Raw genomic sequence first — 21121 nt, forward strand, 5'->3', positions numbered from 1 at the left:
CATCTCTTAAAATCTTGACTCTTCAGAAAAGGTAAAGTTTGTAAACCTGTATTAGCAATTGAATTTATAATAAAATTTTGAAATTTAAATTCGATTAATTCACTTTTACTTTAAAAAAATGTAAAATGTCTTTTATACTGTATAGAAAGTATTTATCTGGGTATGGTGAAACCGAAAAAAAGATTAAAATCTTAATCGGAAAAACCGGGAAAACCGGGAATTTGATTGTGGACATCCGCTGGCCACCCTGGGATTCGCCCGGTCCGGATATACCTGGAAAATATGCTGGCAACCTTAAATGCTCAGAATTGAACGAGAATCTTGTCTGAAACAAACTTTGAAAAATATGCTGCTAATTTTGAGAAAAAAAACACAAAAAACATTGTATTTGAATGATTTTCTGTGTAAAACCCATAATTTTTAATTGAGGCTAAGTTTAGGTTTATTCCAGTGTTAGTCAGTGAAACTTTATAAAAGTGTTACCCTTATAATTTTACAGCCTTATCGGTGAATGTCATGTAAGAACATTTCTAGTTTTGAAAATCATCTATATACATATATAAAAAGTAATTTCCGTTTGTTTGTTTGTTTGTTTGTTCGTTTGTATGTTTGTCTTCAATAGGCTCAGCCGCCTTAATAGCTAGAGAGCTGAAATTTGGCATGGGTGCTCATTAGGATCAGGAATGATGAAAAATGTTTTTAGATTTTTTGATGACCCCTTCAGAAGGGGGTCGTCCATACAGGACAAATATTGTTTACGCGTTATTGACGTTATTTTTCGTCGAATTGTAATGAAAATTTGCATATGAGAGTTTTAAGAGATTAGAAATTGATTTCAGGTATTGAACTTTGAGTCAAGGTTCGGCAAAAGGGGTCGTCCATATTAAGTTTTCAATATTTTTTGTGATATTGACGTTATCATACATCGGATTGAGATAAACATTTCGCCCGGATATTTTTAAGGACGGGCAATCGATTTCAGGTATCAATTTTTTGGTCGTTCATATTAACTGTTCACTGATTTTACGATATTGACGTTATTATACATCGGATTCAGATGAAATTTGGTACACGGGAATTTTGAATGACGTGCAATCGATTTCAGGTATCAAATTCAGTGTAAGGGGCCGGCAAAAGGGGTCATCCATGTTACCTTTTCAATATTTTGTGTTGTTGACGTTATTATACATCGGAATAAGATGAAAATTTGCACATTATTAAGGACGAACAATTGATTCCAATAATCCAACATTGGGTTAGGGGTCGGCCACAGGGGTCGTCCATATTAACTATTCACTGATTTTGCGATATTGGCGTTATTATACATCGGATTGGGATGAAAATTTGCACACAGGAGTTTTCAGGGACGGGCAATCGATTTTAGGTGGCAAATTTGTTGCCAGTGGTCGACAAAACAGGACGTCCATATACATTGATCACTGTTTTTGCGTTCTTATGATAATTATGTATCAGATTGAGATGAGACTTTGTACATAGAAATTTCGAGTGACGAGTAATTGATTTCAGGTTTCAAGTTTTGGGTCGAGGCGGCAAAAAGGGTCGTCTATACCAATTTTCACTGTTTTTGCGATATTGACGTTATTATGCAATAGATTGGTTTGAAAATTTGCACACGGGAGTTTTGAGGGAAGCGCAGTTGATTTCAGATATCATAGTTTGGGTAAAAGAGGCCACCGAAAGGGGTTTAATTTTTTGGCAATAATTCTGTTTTAATGCAACGATCGTAATTTATACATGGGGGTTGGAACTGTCAATTGATATCTGATTTCAATATTTGTATCAAACAACAAAAAAAGGTCTTCCATATTAACTGTTTTGTTTTTGCAATAATTACGTGAGTTTGTATCGCATCGAGACGAATATTCATATACGGGTTTTTTTTTGGCTTGGTCAATGGAATCCTGATTGCAAATTTAGTAGCAAACGACAGAAAAAGTGATCGTCCATATTAAGTGTTCATCATTTTTGCTATTATTGCTTAACAATGCATTCGGCAAAGCATCTGGAAAATGCCTGACTATTGATATTTATTCAAACTGTTCATGTCATATTCTAAATTTAAAGCGAAACGGAGTTCGTATGGGATCAGCTAGTAAATGGATAAGAAAAGATTGGAAAGAAATGACAGGAGTTGAAAATGATCGAGGGGAGATTTTATAAGAAGCATTATCATCAAGCACGGACCAACTATTTTGAAGTGGTTGACTCGGAGAAGGTTGAGTCTACCACAAAAGTTTTCTCAGGAAAAAGCGAGACATTTGGAGAAAAAGCGGAGACGCCTTTTTTTTCGCGGGGTGGATGGCAACCCTCACATATGGTAGTTTAGTTAAATTAAAAGGTGGGATGTGTCGTAACCGCTAAAATTTAGTCAAATCCTGGCCTGAATTGTACGGAACTAGAGACATGCTTTCGCCATAAAATTATCTTCCAAACTGAATTTATTTTTAATTTTAACTTGATATTCGTTCAATGATTGTATCAACTTGAACACAAAAAAATTTTTTTTTAAATCCATAGACAGTTGTTGTATGCAGCCACATGTTCTTGAATTTTGACCAGTATAAAAGGTGACTTCTAAGTGCGTTTCAAGTGACTTCTGGAAGTAAACTAATTGAAATTGTAGACAATAAAAGAAACTGGTAGGAAATGATTCGAAGCTCAACAGGAGACACAATTAAGGCAGGAATGTGATACATCTGTACTGGAGAAATTCGTCAGAAACTGTAGTTACGTTTTGAAATTATCGCATTTATTTAAATTACAATATTTTCGTACAAAGTTTGTTTGCGCTTCCATCCGCGGGGGTTTTCTGAATCTCGAAACCACACAAAACAAATACAAATGTAGGTATTTTAAGAAAAAAAAAGTACACCGTTTTCACCCGAGCCTCTGCAAAAGCTATCGCACCCTGCCAAAGCATGACGGACAGTTCGAAACTTCCGTTGCTTGGCACTGGTCTTTTAGCCGGCACCTTCGCAGAATATGTATAGATTTCCTCTGAACGTCTGTGATTTTGTGTTGTGTGTTCTCGTTTACTTTCTTCTTTTTTCCTCAGGAATCACACATTTGTTTTTTGTTTTTCATTTTTCTTTCTCTCTCGTTTTGGCAGCACTCAATGTGAGTGAACTTCCCTCCCTAGCATGGACAGATGGGGTTTTTGTTTCCTACCATTTAGTTACCATTTTCGTCCCTAATAATTAATATATTACAACTTCATCAGCAGCATTTGTTTCTTCGCGCATATAATCATCCTCTCTACCTGGTATCTTGCTTCTGTTTTTTCGTTCTCTGCTAACGAGAGCACCGGGTGCCCTTAATTCATCACGTACAGCAGTATTTCTAAATTTTTAAGCATGTTGTTCGTTCCTACACTTTTCGATTCTACCTATTCTGTCCTAGTGGGTTTCTGTTTTTGCTCTTGCTAATGCAGTATCATCTAAAACAATCGACGAGGGAACTTGTTTTTACTTTTTTCTTGTTTGTTTTACCTCTAGCTCGACTGTAGCTACCAAAAAAAAATTTTTTAAGTGTATCCCTACAAATATACGAAGGTCCAACTATTTTTAAGCTTGCTCGGTAGTTGTTTCGCCTTGCTAACATGTTGGCTGCAGTTTATTGCTTTTTTGCTCTTTTTGTCGAATGTGTGACGTTTAGTTTGGCTTAGTTTTTTTGTTAGCTTCTCAGCACCGAATTTGGTTCTGCGCAATTGTGCCGTTACAAATTGCTAAGAAAATCTAATGTTTGCCTTGACCTTCGTAACAAACTTGTGACTGTTGTTTCCTCATTGGTTTGTTTTTTTCTTGTCTTGACTATCAAAGTTCCCTCCTAATGTTCAAACTTCGGCTCAGAATAATTAGATTCATTGTAGGTTTTCTTTAGGCGTGTGTTTGTTTCTGTGTTTTTTAAAGTTTTTGTGTCAGTCTTGTTCTAGGCTTACTAATAATAATAATTACTGTTTTCGCATTTCTGCTCGCATCCAATCTCTCTATCCTTCTACTAACTACTTGGCTGGGAGTTTTGTTTATCTAGTTTAAATTACTTTTTATTGGGAAAGTTAAGCAATTTTACTGCGCATTGGATCATTAGCGAAAGAATGGTGCTCGTCTGGGTTGACAGACGAACACTGGAATGACGGATTAATATCAGATTCAATTTTTTCGCTTGTTTCTGCACTGTGTATCGGTTTTGAGAAAAAAATAAATGTTTCGAAAAGATGGAATTTAATAAGTCAAAATTTACATAGGAGTGAGTTTTAAAGAAATCCAATAAATAACGCCTGATGGCGCATTTTTTTCAGGTCAATAAAACCTGCTGAAAAGTTATTGGTCCCGCTGAAAATTGTTCTTTTTGGTTGTTGTTTGAAGGATAAACACTGTTACAAAAACGATTGAAAACATTGAACGACAAAACCTAATGGAATACTTTACCCTCCTTCTATGAGGTAGGGCGCGTGGGTGTTTACAAACGAAAAAAAAAGTCGCGATTTTCAGTATCCTACTACCCTGGGAAATCGCTGGGTGTTCTAAAACGTGTTTTAAAAAACCACGCACCTTTCTCGCTCTGATACTGTTTGGTGCAGTAGTTGTAACGTTGTTTCATGCTTTTGTTTAAAGACAGTAGTTGCTTTCTGCAAATAGTAGTAACGTACTAGCGAAATCATTTGTTGACCAGCGTTCTAAATTATAAATTAATTTTGTAGTAGTAGTCGTAGTAGTAGTTTGTTGTAGCATTACTCTTGGTTGTTTTTGTTGTTATTATTATTAATAAACATAGATCGTCTTAAGCTGCGGTTTCAGCTCGGGCGGTATCGTCGGGGCAACCGGTTCTTGTGATTTCCGGGATACCAGCTTCTTGAAGCGACCTGATAGCTGCCGCTTTAGTCCTTTCAGGCCGGTTTTCTCGTTGTGCACTAACGCGTCCTGCGCAAGGGAAGAAAGGAAGGGAAAAACAAAGTTGTATTAGTGTTGATGTTTACACTTTTTTTTGTTATCTTCATAATAACTCATTAAACTTCTCAGAAGAAAAAACAGAACGAAAAAGGTGAAGTATGCCATGAAATGTGAGCTCATCCTCATGGCTGTTTACATTGTCTTTGCTCCGAAGCTTCGATCATAAAAATGTTTGAAATCGTTTTAAAATATGACCATCGAACGGCCAACTCTTCCGGGATTGGCTGCGTCCTGACGACGACGCCGTTCAACGAGGGGCTTATGAATAAAACAAGTCACCTGCTTTTCAAAATGGTTTCAATGGGGGCGCGTCCCTCACCCACTGTTGTGCTTTTATGCATGACTCGCCAATCTCGATTGATCACGCGGGCACAAGAAGTTGCTGCGAACAAAGAACCTCTCCTCTTCTCTAGCCATCTTTCGAGTTTATGAATAAACAACAACAAACTAGGGACTGGTGTTAATGCGGGACTATGGGACCAGATAAAAACTAGAGTGTTTCCCACCTTCGATGAAGGTGACGCGTCACCGAACTTGCTTCCCGATTAGTTGAGGATTTTGCAGCGGGGATCGCCAGTCGCTCGAAAACTCATTAGCGGCTATTTTTAGTTCGTTACTTGAGGCTGAACTTGCTAGGGAGGTGCAACATTTGAAAGTGCAACTTGTCCCGTAATATTCAAATTAAGAAGCCGCCGCCGAGAAATGCGTTGTCACCTCGCCGCGCCTTTATAGACGGTCGACCCTCGTCGGCTAATCACAGGATCAACATTTCGTGGTGCTGCATACAGAGAGAGAGGGGTCGCCGGTACATACAAAACACCGATAGACAGACCGGGCTAAGGTTGTTTCGCCGCTTGCTGCTCATTGCCGCCAGCCGCCGCCATGAATCTTGTATAAAAATAATTCGAAACTAAACTGAGGAAGAAAACGGTTGCGACGACGGCCCGCTTTTCGTCGATTTCCGTTGCACACGGCCAGACTACTGATGGGGGAAGCATACGAACGAGCCGAAAATCTGGGAAGTTTGTTGCTAAGGGTGTTTCTGTTGTACAATGATAGTTGCCGTTTTCGATTCGCTTGCTCCCGACTCGGCTTGCCTCAAAAAAATTTGGTTCGAGCCCTCCCTCTGGCGGAAGATTTTGTCTTTCTATTTATTGCTTTAGCACACTAGTTTTGGCGGTCTCTTTTCGTCTCCGTCTCGGCGGATTTGAACTCAATCTCATTTATTTTGGTTCGATTGTTCAGAGTGATACAACAATGAATGCTCTATGACTGCAAAAATTGGTTAACCCTCAGCAAGGGGACGCTGCGGAAACCATTTAACGGAAATTTTATGGTTGTTCAATAATTTCAAATGATTTGAGACGAAAATTCCATTCATTAAACTTCTGGAGAACGGCATTCCAACTTGAATGCATCAGTTGGGAAAAATGGAACAGGCCTTCCTGAGTTGCAGATGTTCATTAGGGATTTGTAAACTAAAAAAGGCCACACAAGAGAACGGCAAAACCGAAGGTAAATTCCAATGAAGAGCCACCATTGTGTGTATTGATGAAGAAGAGTGATTGCTGTACACAGCCTGTCTGGCTACGACGAAGAAGATCCCGTTCGCTGACCGCTGCTGGCAAAACCTGGCGCAAGAAGTTTCGCCACAAAGAGCACCAAATGGAGAGGCAAAACGGAATTGGACAATTTCCTTCCAAGGCTACTGACCTGACTAGCTTCGGAAGGTGGCCTCGGTGTGAAAGCCATCTTTTTTTGATAAATCATATCCTAGCTAGATGAAGCCAAATTTCGAAGAAGGAACACTAGCGGCATCTGTTAGATTTTTTGTCCCAAAAAGCTTAGATCGATCTGCCACAAAGATTTCGGTGCCTTCTCGGAAAATTGTACCAACAATAAAAATAAGGAACCTTCTTATATCTCAGGGTTATCGTGAGTACGATTTTATGATTTGGACCGATCGTTAAAGGGTTCGTTCTGTTTCTGAGAAGTAAGATTTTCCCTACAATATTAGGTTCAGGACTACTTACTTGACTATTGGCGTTGATGTGGTACAGGTTAGGTTGCGGTGGCAGAGGTGGAAACACCCACACACTGGATGGGCTCTGTCGGAACGCCACCGGAGGCGGTATCGAGTAACCGTTCTCGGCCAGATACTGCTGCTGATTTTGGTGATGATGTTGCTGGCCACTGCTGTTGTTGTTGCTGCTGTGGTTGTTATTACTGCTAGTATGATGGTAGTGCTGCTGATGGCTGTTGTGATGATTACTACTGCTATTGTGCTGGGCCTCCACATTGGTGGACACCGGGCTCACGGACGATTCTTCGCGCTTTCTCAGCTTGCTGCGGAGGAGACGCATCGTCATTAGGGTACCGTTGCTGCCAACCATTTTCTTGAGCTTGTTAATGTTTGCGGTTTTCGACGAAAGCGATATCACAGGTACTTTAAAAGTATTGTTTTGTAAAGTTTTGGTTGTTGTATAAGATTACACAAACGTTAGATTTTCTTCTGATTCGTTCTCCGAACGACTTTGGTGTATATCACAATAAGGGTCGCTGCTTGTGGTTCAAAGAATGTTTACTTCTTCGAAAGCTTGCTGACTAGAAACAAAGATTCAAAATCTTTCTCTTCATTCACTCACGAAGCACTGTGGCTAAGCCCTTTCAAAAAAGTTTTCACTCATTTTTAGCTCTTGGCTGATGTGTATTTTTCCCCGAGGATCCTTCTTGTTCCCCTTTATTCCCGAACAATTTCCAGAAGTCCAAAAACCTTTCTGAGAAATGTTTGTGCTCACTTCACGTTATTCCAAATTTCTAAACTTTTGCGTAAAATTTGCGGTTGTCTCCAACTCGAAGCTTCTTCACTGGCTTGACTTGTTGGTGTAACGAAACTGTCGCACTTGGGGAGGATGGAAATCACTCGAAATTTATTTTCAAACTTGAAAAGCTTCCAGCTTTCTCTAGGAAACTGACTGTTCGCTTCAACGGCTCTAACTCAACTTGGTTCGTGCCGTGTTCGGATGTGCCGTTTTATACCAACCCAGCCGAAGCCAACTTCGGCAGGTAGCCGAACGGAGGCCGAAGCAAAACCGAAAAACAAACCCGCCTGCCACAGCACAGCAGGTCAAACAAACGAACTGTGGCGGGCGGGCTGCCGGAGATTGTTGGAAAAACATATGGTCGTCGCCCGACGACCACCCATCGTAACAATCAAGCGCCGCATTCGGTTTGTTTGTAAATGGGTGGACCAGACCGGTCCAGGCGGGTAAAGCCGAACGTAACAAACACCAGCGCAGTCGGACAAGCAGCTTGTTCCAACGACCAATACGTTGCCGTTAGCTTCAAGCATGTACAGTGACGTCGATGCCGGATCGGGTTTGTTTTGAAAACGTCATTCCCCCATAATACCGGTAGGTCGTTTGGTTGGTCATTTCGTTCCACGCCATCGAAACTTTTACGATAAGGCTTGCTACGGGGAAATTACGCAGCCCGAAAAACTAGTTGCGATTCAGAACAAAACAATCCTGCCGGTCGAATGTCTCGATTAATGCGTGTTTGCTACCCCCAATTCCTAGTGGGGAGCGTTGAGACCCGTAGGCCGTAGTAAGAAATCAAGACCGGATGCAACCCGATCAGGAGGGAAAAACTAAATTATATCAAGATGAGATATTTTGATACTATTTTTTTCCTATCTAAATGAGTTATTATTCAATACTCGTAGGATGTTAAAATATCTCAAATTATATCAAAAATTCTATACTATCATAGCTAAATTACATCAATTTTGGATATACTCCTTTCAAGATTATATCTCGTTCAGATAGCAAATTATAACTTATCAAGATATGAGTGCTTTGAAGAAAATTTCTAGTGGAATATCAATAAACCACATTATTTGCTAAAACGATATTCCATTTTTGGTGTCCCAAAAATTGGATTCAATTTTATGGATCTGTTGAGCGAAACTCATTAGTTTATGGTTTTGGCCGTCGACTTCGATGTCCGTGTTTCAAAAAAAGTTGTACCTATATCAAAATAATATATAATCATTCTATTTTAGGACAATCCGAAAAAAATCTTTATCATTGAAATGAGCTCAACCCTATTCAAGTCTGTCAATCAGAATAAAATTTGATACAGATTGGAGAAACTTCAAATTGAAATATTTGAGTACTTAATTATAACTGAATCAGATGTAAATATCTTGGTGAGATACTTTGATATTATTTTGATATGCTCTCCTGATCGGGAACATCATCTGTCAAGATATCACATCGTAAATTGTTACTCGGTTCGAGTAAACCTCGAGTTGTAACTTTGGTAGACCATGACTAGCAGCCGGTGGCAGCGTTACTGCTGATTCATTTGGTGCAAGGTCGTAGTCGTCAAGCGCACTTTTCGCGAAGGCAAAATAGGCAGATACCAACCTAGATGTTATCGGTTTGGTTCAACGCCAACTAGCGCGATCGACTCCAAACCGGATCGAAGCAGAAGACCGTGGTATCTCATTAACCACCGAACTTCCATTTGTCCCTGCTCATTTGAGCAAACAAAAATAACGAAGCATTTGTGGAAACATATGTTTGGCAAAAATAAATTGATACCTAATTTGTTTAGCTGGATTGGGAACAAAAGAACCAACCAATATTGATAAAATAAAAATGTTAGAAACATTAGTCATTGATGACAAGTATCCGATGATTCTATCAGAAAACTTCCCTAAGAAAACTTGAGAGAAGCAGAAACTGCTAAGCGGTTGGATTAAATAAAACTTCAGTGGCTTATTTTACCGACTTGTTATTTGCAGACCCTTAAAATTACCGGTTGTTCGATAAAAATATTCAGTTATTCAGAAAGAATTACCAAACACTTGGTAAAAATCACCGAACATTCAGTAGAAAATTACCGTTGTCGTGGGTATTAGAATGGGTCCCACAGACGACTGGGAAAGAGCATCAGGATGAACGAAGTTCATCAGGTTAAAACTAGAAAATTTGTACGTCCTACGTTTCCATCTTTCTGACTACCCGTTTACGTCGAAGTCGATTGCCTACTGCTAAGTAGATTTCTCCCTAGAAAATCTTTGAAGTCGAATGCTATGAGGAAAGGTGTAAGTACTGTATGGAAAAATCATTAGCAACTTTTAAAACTAGTTTACTCAAAAATGGGTGAATTTTTTTCTGTGTGCATGCAAGCAAAACATTGTTTACATGCTTCTAAAGTGTTGTGCAATCAATTTGTTCGGATTAGTTGTTTTATCTTTGCTGTGGTTCGTATTGATCTTGAAACTAGAAAGAAAATTCTGCACACTTGGTGCACTGAAAACGGTGTTACCTACAGCCAAATTGCAAAATGGTTCAAAGTACACCACACATGCGTGAAAAATATCATCGACAAATATGGCAACGAGTCGTTCTAGTAGGATCTGCCTAGATCCGGAAGTAAATCTGGTTGCAGCCCAGTCCCAGTTTGATGCTAAAGTAGTCACTCATATCGAACGTAACCGATCAGTATCAACGCGTCATCTGACTAAAAATTTCAAAAACCAGCATTGGGATAATTCAGAGAATCAAGGTCAGGAACTCCTTGAAGACGTACAAATAGTGGAAGGTATCTAAGAAATCAGTAGAGCAACAATCTCGAGCAAAAACAAGGGCACGGACACTTTACGAACGGACGACGAAACCTCCTTCGAACAGGATTCAGGAACGCTTCCCGTGCCACAATTCTACACGAAATCGACGGACGAGGAGGTGGGTGATGCCGACCGCATGATTGCGATGGAAAAATTTGGGCAGAAGGTTCTAGTATGGCAAGCTATTTGTACCTGTGATCTGCGGTCAAGTATTTTCTTCGCAAAAGGTACAATAGATGTTCAATAAAGTGCCGCAAATGACCCGACCAGTACAAAATCTCATGCCAAATCGGATCACGGGAAGGGGTCGCTCAATGAGCCTGAAGTTTATATGGAATTTTGAAAGATTAACAGAGATAAATATCACCCTTAAAGGATAAATATCACCCTTAAAAAAGTTAGCCCATTTTTTAAACCTAATAACTTTTTTAACTTAACTCGAATCGGAATCCAGTCTTCGGATATAATATTTTTCATGATTTAGGATTTAAGAAAAACCTTATTCAATAGAAATCGGGTGAGAGGACCAAAGTTATTTGTGAAAAGCTTCCTCTCGAACCAAAGGTCTCAAAATCCCAAACTTCAAGCTCGTTGAGCGACCCCTTCCCGTGATCCGATCTGGCCCAAATATGGCATGCGATCTTGTACTAAACCTATGATCAATTTTAGCCTGCAGCGCATTTCATTTCGCAAGTTAGAAATTGTCCATAATAATTTGGGGCAGTCCAATGCTCAAGTTCACAAAGATGAATGCTTGAAAAAAGATTGCTGTCGCTCTACAAAAAGCATCAGTATACCCCTCTCTTCTGGCCGGATTTGGCATCTGCACATAACGCCAAGCCTGTACTGCAGTGGCTTTCAGACAATAATATCCAATTCGCCGAGAAAAAAATCAATCCACCAAATTATCCTGATCTCCGATCGATTGAACGATACTGGGTGATCGGTAAGAGGATCTTAAGCAAGGAGGGAACAATTTCTCAAAGCATGGAAGAATTCAAGAAAAATTGGAAGGAATCCTCCAAGAAATTTATTTCATTTTCATTCACAGAAAAATGTTGCTAAAGAGTTTTCGATACAGTCCTCCTTTATCTATAAGAAATGGGCGATGGAAGCGAAAAGTTATTCTTTTCCTCTTTAAGAAAACCATAACCTAAACTTGGCAACGATTCCATCGACTATTTATTGAGGATCAGATAAACATCAAACTAGAAACTACAATCAATAGCCAGAGTAGGCGTTTATCGTGGCCGTCCTCGTCCTTGTAAAACTGTACTGAACTAATATTCAAAAAAAAACAGGTATGATGAGATCCCATGGTTGGCAAATTCTAAAATCAATTAGAGTTGTCGATTTTCGGTTCCGTTTATTGTCAAAGACAGCCGAACGCATACTTCGCTTTTTGTGCGTTTCTTACAAAACGCAAATAAAAATCAAAACTAAGTTAGTATTGGATACCCCAGCAAACATTTAAGAAGGTATATCGCAAGAACAACAGAATTATTCAAACAAGTATACCAGATGAAAAGATTGTATTAAACTTACCAAAATAGCATATAGCTACAAAAGTGGAAGCGATATATCTACAATGGAAGGATTCCAACGATTCGCTCTATATATGAAATTATCTTTTAACGAACCGGTCAAAGGAAGGGAGAGACCGGATAGAATGTTATCGTAAATCAGTTTACTCAAAACGTAAATGTTGAATTAGCATATTTTCAACTTTTTGGAGACATATTTACGAATTGACTAAACTGCTATACGATTCAACTGGCAAAGCTTATCGTAAATGATTGATAGAAAATCACTAAATACCATCTTGTTTACGATGGTTATTGAAAATGTCTTAATATTCGATTTGGATTATCATTTCTATTACGATTTCATGTTAGCTGGGACTATCGAAACTATCAAAATTGTTCCAGCAGTTCTGTCTCGGTAAAATCTAATCGATAAAGCTTCCCGGCCAAGAAACTTTTTTTTGTAGAACCGATAACGTTACAAGTCTGTGTGCCAATCGTATTTAGTAAATAACTGTAATTATTTGCCATCTGCTTCAATTTTCTTCTTCAATTTATTAACATCTAGTAGTAAATGTATCTGTTCCTATAGCTACTCATTGAGGTTGCCAGAGTTTTTTACAGCACCTACGCGGGCCAGACAAATCCGAGCTAAAAATCTGGCAAAATCTGGACATTTTATTTCATTTTAGTAAATTTGGTCAAAACCTAGGGATTCCTCATCAAAAATCATGAAAATAAAGCTAAAATTTTTGTTTTCATCAGCTGATTTTAAATCGTATTCTAGGCTTTTAAAAAACCTTTCATGATTAATTTCATGAAATTTTCTCAAAAAAAATTTCGTTTTATACTATAAATAAAAAAATATATATCACAATTCATTTTTTAAAATGAAATCCGGGCAACCGGGCCGGACCGGATTTTTCCCAATTTTTTTTTTTTCAATATCCGGGCAAACCAGGATAAAACCAGGCAATCTGGTAACCTTACTAGAAACTATTGGAGACACGAAATCGATTTAACGGTAACAGCAACGCAAAGTTTAACGTGGAACCATAAAATGGTTTTACAAGGTGCAACATTTTAATTGGTTTTATGAGAAAAACATTCATGTTTAAAAGAGGATTGGAAAAAAATCGATTGATGTGAAGCGTATTTTCACTTTTCAGTAGGGTATTTCATCAAGTACAGTAGAACCATTTTAAAGCTTCTGAAATTGTTTGCAGTCCTTGGCTCTCCAATTATTTTTGTACACCAATGAGCTCAAAGTTCCGAAAAAATCTTCGCTTGGGCGACACTGAGGCAGATTTGTCGGGTTGTGGTTGGTTCTTGGGTACAAATGGGATCGAATGGGTATTCGGGATAGATTGTGGTTTTTTTTTGACACAATACGAGACGCTTTATCCGGTCAAAACACGTATTGTCCATCTGCATGATGTTTTTGTAGAAACGACATTAAAATATTTCATCAAACATTCATTCTGGTACACATCTTGATTGATAGCCTAACCAGTCGGCTTGAACCATGGCTTAGAAATATCTCTCTCGGAAACGGCGATGTACAGCATCACTTTCTGTTCAAACTTATGTTTGAACTTGTATTTCATGTTCGGAAATGTAGTAGAACCACTGATCATACTGACAGGACACTTAGAACGAAAATTTGATCATTTTCTGGCTATTTTTTTTTCAACCAATTTAACAGGTTCGCAATACCGATGGCGGCGAACCTACCATTTTTCCGATACGAATGCCCTGTAGGAAAAATGTACCTGTTTAGCCCGATTTTATCGCCTGAATTGCCTTTATTTTTCGAAAGTTGAGTGGTACTTTCTAACTGGGATAGAATTTCTTCAAATCGATCGATGCGCACTCTGGAATCGATGTTGCGTACTGTTGGAAAAATTATCCACCAACGAAATCGAGTGTCCAGTCAGTATGGTCAGTGGTAGAACTATCCTGGGAATAGTATCGATCGTTTCTGGAGTTGTGCGTTTTCTAAAAAGGGAAGTAACTTTCGTCGTCCAAAACAGAACATTTTCCGGAATAATTGTTTATCATCCAGCGGCATTGAGATTGAAGAGTCGAAATCTGATCCTCAGTGTATTTTTGGTGTTCTTGTCTTCTTTCGGTACTTAATTCCAACTTTTTTCAATATCTTGCCAATCTACTTGTGAAAACAATTTAACTTTTTAGCGCCATCCTGTTGGCTCAGTGAGTTCTTGTTGTTGAAGGCACGAGAAAGAGAACGAATTTGCGTTCATATGTTTCGCTGGTCTGCCAATACCTTGCTTGCGAAAAGTTGTTGGGGATTTGAGGATATGGTAAACAGTGAAGCCGCAACATTTTCACTTTTAAGATGTTGTACTGTACTGTATACTTTTTGCCTAGATTTTTGTGCAGTTTGTATAACTGTACAACGCTCTCGAGAAACGCTTCTTGTTTCGACGGCATTTTGAGCAAAACTGGGCAAGCTTTGAAAAACAATAAAAAAAAACTGGCGAAAAGAGGAGAAGAAAAGCTAACACATACACACTCTAATTTTTCTCTGAGCTCATTTATGTTTGAGTATGGGGCCTCGAAAAAATTCCAAAATTTTAGTTGCCGCCCGTTGCGTTAGAGCAAGTTCACTCGTGTTGGGAAAAAGTGGTAGAAATTTCGACACGTGTAGCACATTTTGAAATTTTACCTTGCAAAAACGTTTTCAAGATCTTTGGGCGTTGTATTTTTCTACAGCACTGTTTCTATTTCAGCCGTATGTGATAGAAATCGAGCTATTTTTGCATCACAGCATGCGAAAATAGAATACGTGTTGTAAAAAAAACTGGAAAGCTGCACGTCTTGACAAAGTTTTTGGATTGAAAAGTTTTTGAAATATGCTACAGCTGTCAAAATTTCTACCATTTTTTTTTCCCAACACGAGTGAACTTGCTCTTAGGTACTTTCAAAGTTTAATGATGGCTGAATAAGAACATCAAACTATGAAAGAGGTTCTTGAACCTTAACCTACGTTTTAAGAGAGTAAGGTAGCTGACCATTGCTAAAAAGTTGATTTCCCTGCAAAAAGCCCAAGATGTTCCACCCAAGGCGACTTAAGTACGGTGATCTCAAGTGTCAAATCAAACGTTCAACTATATTGGAAAAAAAGTTTTTACAGCTGCCCAAAACAGCGTGGAACATTTGGAATGGTTAGTGTCTAAACTGATGCATAGAAAACACTGGAAACCTTTTGCCAAGCTTAACTCGCCTTGGTTCCACCAAATGTTTAACTGCAATGCTGTTGTTGTTGTTGTCCCCCGTTGATTAGCAACTTAGGACTAGTTATTGTTGTTCGGGAAAAGTCGCGCACTATTTAATTCGCACGTACCCGCGCATTGACGTGCTTGGTTGGTGGCAAGGCAACTCTAGTGCGGTTTCCATCGGGATCTGGCGCCAACATTTGATTCGGAACGGGCAGCAGCACATGTCAAAATGTACTGTAAACAATCGCCTGAAAGGCAAACCATATAAAACTGTAAACCACCGGGCCAAACAAAAAACAATATGCCGCATTCGGGTTGATATTTTTCCCCTTTGTTTATGATCGTCAGCGCTTTCGAATGTTGTTGTGCAACTTCGATAAAAGAGGAAGTTCTGATTTGCTGCGGAACTTAACTCGGTCCATCGACTGATATCGAGAGCTGATTGTCGAACCTGCACCAAGCGTGATGGAAGCGTGTTTTGACGGGTGAGTTTGTTTATGTTTGGGATGTTGTAAACGGTTTGGTCGTTTTCGCCGAACACGATGTGAGATAACAAACTCAAAAAGCAAAAAAAAAAACTGCGAACTTTTCACTGACTCATCTGTCTGGTTATCGGATGTTATTGCTTACACCGTTGAGTTCATCATCAGTTTTTGCCGGAATTCCGATTGACGACAAGAGACGTTTCCGAAGGTCGCTAATTCTTGTAACTCAGAATCGCTAGCTGCCCATTTTAGATGACCTTTGGGTGGATTTTCTAGAAGAATTGCTAATCTGATGAATTCGGACTACATCCGCTCAATCACTGTGGCCCGGAGACTTCATCGTTCCTGGTAATAATTGACTTGTAGCGCGCGACTTGTCGATCAATCATTGGGGCATTATCTAGCAGTAGCGACAAAACAATTGATTTCCGCCATATTGGCCTGGAGCGGGGCAGATAGAGGTTCAGAGAGAAAGGAACAGGAGTTTCGCAGTGCCCGGTATTGTTCTTTCAGCCGCAAATCGCGTAACTATTGACAACCACAATTAGCGGCATTCCGTTGAGAGATTGAAAGAATTCTTCGCAATCGGGTAGCTCATAGGTCGGCAACCTGCGGCTCGCGAGCCGCATGCGGCTCTTTGGATGTATAACTGCGGCTCTTTAGCTCAATGTGTGAAAAATTCGAAAATTCTCGAAATTTTCTAGAGTAAACGGACGCAACATAAGTTTCTTCAGTTCAGAAAATCAAACCAAACCAAAAACTACTATAATACAAATTAACAGCATCTTGTCAGTTTGCAACAAAGTTGAGATTTAGAAATTAGTTAATGTTCTTCATAAAAGTTTGATATAGCATTTGGAAGCCTGGAGAAATTTTCTTCGCTGGCAAAGAAAATTTATGATTTTCTGATTTAATCGGATAAAAACTGAGCATTTTTTTAACCGTCGAATAAAGTCCTCACTGTTTAGATTATGAAAATGAGTTTGTTTTTCTTAAATTGAATTTTTCAAAAATAAATTTGCTTTACCACCGTTCTGATAAAATATGAACATCAGATGATGATTTTAATAATGCTTTGAATACTGATAATAATTGTTTTGTGCATTAAAATTTCTTCCTTAAATCATTTTGTTTTTAAATTTTTCAAATATTGAATTCCATCTTTCAATGTTCCTTTTCAAATCCATGAAAAAAATAGAGTTCTTCGTTCTAGTTTTAAACATGAGTTAATGTGAACAAAACTTTCAAGTTTGTTTAAAAAATATTTAGTAAACCGGGAGCTGAGTGCTGGTCTAATTTTAGAATTTTATATATGTATAATATGATTATTTTTAGGTATTTAATCGAAGGATTTTAGAATTTCATATATAATATGATTATTTATAGGTAGGAGAAACTTTATTTGGTAAAGAAGCATTTCTTCAATAAACTTTAATATATCTTCCAACAACTTTTACATTTTTTTAAATTCTCAAACCTATTCCTAATTCTGCAATTATTTTTAAAACGTCATGGCTGCTCTAAAAGTTGATTTTGATTTCAATGTCTTTATCAGAATTTTGGTTTTGGTTTGTTCTATGAAGTGATGACCAAAATAACGTCAAAAAAACTTGAATTTGAGTTTAAAAAATCGATTCGTTGAAAAATGAAAAACGGCTATGCAAAGCAAAAGTTAGATGTTTATCATTATGTAAGATTTATTATTGTTATGAAATATCCGAGATAGCTATCAAAACTTTCATTGGACTCCAGCATATTTCTACAAAATCGGTAGATTCTATTCATGACGATTCCTAAAATTCAAGATACACTGGAAGACAGCAAATCTGTTAAGAATTAGAAGTATTTTAAAAATATTTGTTGATTGTTTGAAATATTTGAAATTGTTTTGAATTGTTGAATTGGTTAACATTTTCGGCCAGGAAACCGCCAACAAACTACTATCATGTTTAACATTACAAATTCGCAAGTGAAAACTGAGAATTCATTCAACAAATTAAAATATCTGTTTAAAAAAATCAAATAAATTATATTCCAAATCACTAATTGTTTAAAAATTCAAAAGCTGAATTTGTGGTTAGAATTCATAGAAACTTTGACAGAAGGATCAATCTGAATCCATGATATATTTGAGACTCAGAGGTTTAGACATTATTTTTATGATCTCATTAGTTTGGAGTAAAAACAACTTGGAAGGGTTACGATTTTAAACAGAATTGAGAATTGAAACTTGAATTTTCGATGTAAAAAAAATATAATTCTTGAAACCTTTTTTTTAATTTTTATTAGAAATCAAAATGAGAACAAGAGAGCTGATTCGGAATGATTGTTATGAAAAAAATTTGAAAGAATTTTATAACCACATATTATAGACCACATCTCGCGACCGATTGTTAAATTTTGTCAAATTTTGACTGATTTTTTTCAATCCATAAAATGAGTATTTATGAATTAAAATTTGTTGGTTTATTTATTCTAAGGCCCGGAAAGTATTTATTGATTTAAAATGATAGTTTTATGCGCATAACAACAAAAACAATTAAGCCTTTTTGTAGAATTAGAAGAAAAAAGTATTGTGACAAACCCTCGTATAGTTTTTTTTATATTAATTTTCATCTTGTAGTATGCATTTTTATGATATAAAATTTCCAATGCTTTTTTTTAATATTTCAATAGAACACATCGAAAGTCTATTTTTATCTGGGAAAAGGTGTTAGGAAAGAATTACACCAAAGTTTAAAATGATAAATTTTATCAGGTCACAACGGTAAATCGCCAAAATTTCAACGTTACTAAGCTGTACCCGTTATGAAAATGTATTGATTCAGAAGAAAGAAAATCGCTTCCGTTTGCCAATAAAACAACGAAAATCTGTGGAGTTGTGAAAAAGGATAATACTAACGAGCCTATAGTAAACAAAGAGACGAAATGTCACGATTGGAATTTTTGATTTTCTGTCAGTGTCATTCCAATCGAGCAAAACCAAGCAGTCTTGAAGGCAGACCTACAGCAGGGTTGCAAGCTCATTATTTCAAAAGGGATCAGATTGCGCCTCTTTGTTTACTATAGTTTCTTTAGATAATACAACTGAGTTGACATCAGGATGCAATTAGTGGTATGAATAAGGTTTAGCAATTGCTTCGGTAGCTTTTACTTAGCTCGAAATCAATCAAAGCAAAAGTCCAAAGCATTTGCTTAGTTTGGTATGAATAAACATTTGCTTAGCGGATGTGTACTAAAGTCTTAGAACATAGCTTTTGCTTCGAAAAATAGAGCTATCCAACGCAGAATCTGAAGTTTTCTAAAGTAAAATGAAAGAAGACGATCAGAAAATTGAAAAGTATGTCTAAAGTAGCCTTGAAGTCGACGAAGCGGGTGGTGAGTGTAAGAACGACCGGAATTTTTGTTAATGCGTGCTCGTATGTTGATGTTTAAAGAAAAATGAATACATATTCGAATATTATCAAACAAAAAATGGCCTAACTTTAATATTTATCATAAGCTCTCCCACATGTATTCGGATCGGAATAATCCGATGTATAAAAAATAAGCAATAGGCGCGCATTTTAATTTAGATTTTTTTTTAAATCTTAGGATTATAAAAAATTATATAAAAATTAGAGATCTGTATAATGTTATATTATAAATTATTACAATTTATTTCTAACTTTGAGCCAATTGGGACTTCTTCCACTATAGCCGGATTATTTTTTAATTTGAAATATTTACTAATTGATTTGTTTATTGTCATCTTAGACGAATGATTTTATACAACGACAGGAATATGAAAAAAGTTGGGTTATCACTTCGACTTTTCTTTATCCATGTTGAAAATACCTTTTTGAATTGTTTTGAAGTGAAATATTGCTAATTTGATAAGTTCATGACGTTATTAAAGAATTTTTTATTGGAAAAGTCTGCTACCGAGCATGCTTAGAAAATAAAGCAATTGCTATGAGATTTGTCGAGCAATTGCTTCAGATTTGAGCTTTATTCATACCAAACTAGCTTGTTCTAAAAGTAAAAGCTCCTGACTGAGAAAACAGCTGTCAAAAAAACTTTATTCATAACAACCGAAGCAATTGCTTTAAGCGACTGCTCGACTGTTCGATTCAGTTTAGCAAAAGCAATTACTAAGTTTTTTTCATACCACCCAATGTATCTTAGCGATCATCATCATCTGTAGTAAGGATAAAATGAATTGCGGCTCTTTGAAACTTGGACATTTCCTTAATTTGCAATTTTTGGCTCTTCTGTCTCAAAAGGTTGCCGACCGCTGGGGTAGCTCAATCAGAGGGTGCTCGTTCGTACAGGTGACAAGATTTCACTTCACCATGTATTGCAAAAAGCAAATGACAGGGCCTGAACGCCGCCATAATCCGGCATGCGGTGCGAGGTTACCGTCAATTAGCGTTCGGTTGCGGAAGATTAAGATTGAGAGCCGTCAGTCCTAGGAGGTGCATGAAATCATTGGCGGGCTCCTCCAGGGTCATGTAAAACTATACACCAGAAATGCAAACCCGGATCGAGTCATCAGCCACCGGTAATGGGGATTGACACTGTCAATTATCGGCTTTCGGTGGCTCGCGCTTGATTTCTGGAAGGCTGCACAAGTTTTTATGAGTCATCTGTCACCACGAATTGGCGGCGTGAAACGGCTTGTGACCAGAAATTCCCTGAAACACCAGCCGGCCTCCGCAATCGATCAATCCAGGTGGCGGCCATTGTAATAGGGATTCGGCTATTGAGTCATATTTACACATTTGTGCACAAACTTCGTGTTAGTTCCGTGAGGGAGGCAGGTCCAATCTTGTTAGCGTTCCCAGGGAGATCTAGATTTTATCACACAACACAGTTGCGTTCCGCGAATGGCGTGGAACTTTCCACAATATTTTGTTCCGTTTGCCGCCCGGTATCACGCTCTAGAAAAGTGCTCTCCACAACCAGAAAAAAGGGTAAAGTTATTGCAACAGCAAGCACATTTACACCTTTACAGCGGGCCCTGCCTGAGTGCAGGTTAATTTATTGGCCCAGCTCAATCTAATTAAACAATGTTAGAGCTTAAAGCCTCGGTCAACTTCAACGTTACACCGTAGCGATGATTTGCTTTTATCGAAATGGCACATCCAACTGCTATCTGTAGGGGTGTGGGGTGTTGTTTTCCATTTCTCTCATTTGAATGAGGTTGTGGTTTTCTGCAATCATTTTTAATCAGCTGTTCAGTTGGGACCAGTTTTATAATCGATCACGGATTGCAAAATGC

The 21121-nt window shown here is 37.8% G+C and overlaps 1 protein-coding gene across 1 annotated transcript in view; it reads right to left on the minus strand.

Annotated features, from left to right (window-relative positions):
- Positions 1-2748: 2748 nt before the first annotated feature.
- LOC129738147 (optomotor-blind protein) overlaps positions 2749-21121 on the minus strand; it is a 310401-nt gene continuing 292028 nt past the window's right edge. The window contains exons 6-7 of the mRNA XM_055729331.1: positions 7004-7316; positions 2749-4940 (exon numbers count right to left, since the gene is read on the minus strand). Coding sequence (XP_055585306.1) covers positions 4782-4940; positions 7004-7316 — 472 coding nt within the window. The 3' untranslated portion in view covers positions 2749-4781. The remainder of the gene's footprint in view (positions 4941-7003; positions 7317-21121) is intronic.

The sequence above is a fragment of the Uranotaenia lowii genome, chromosome 1 (assembly GCF_029784155.1).
Source record: "Uranotaenia lowii strain MFRU-FL chromosome 1, ASM2978415v1, whole genome shotgun sequence".
NCBI classification, from domain to species: domain Eukaryota; kingdom Metazoa; phylum Arthropoda; class Insecta; order Diptera; family Culicidae; genus Uranotaenia; species Uranotaenia lowii.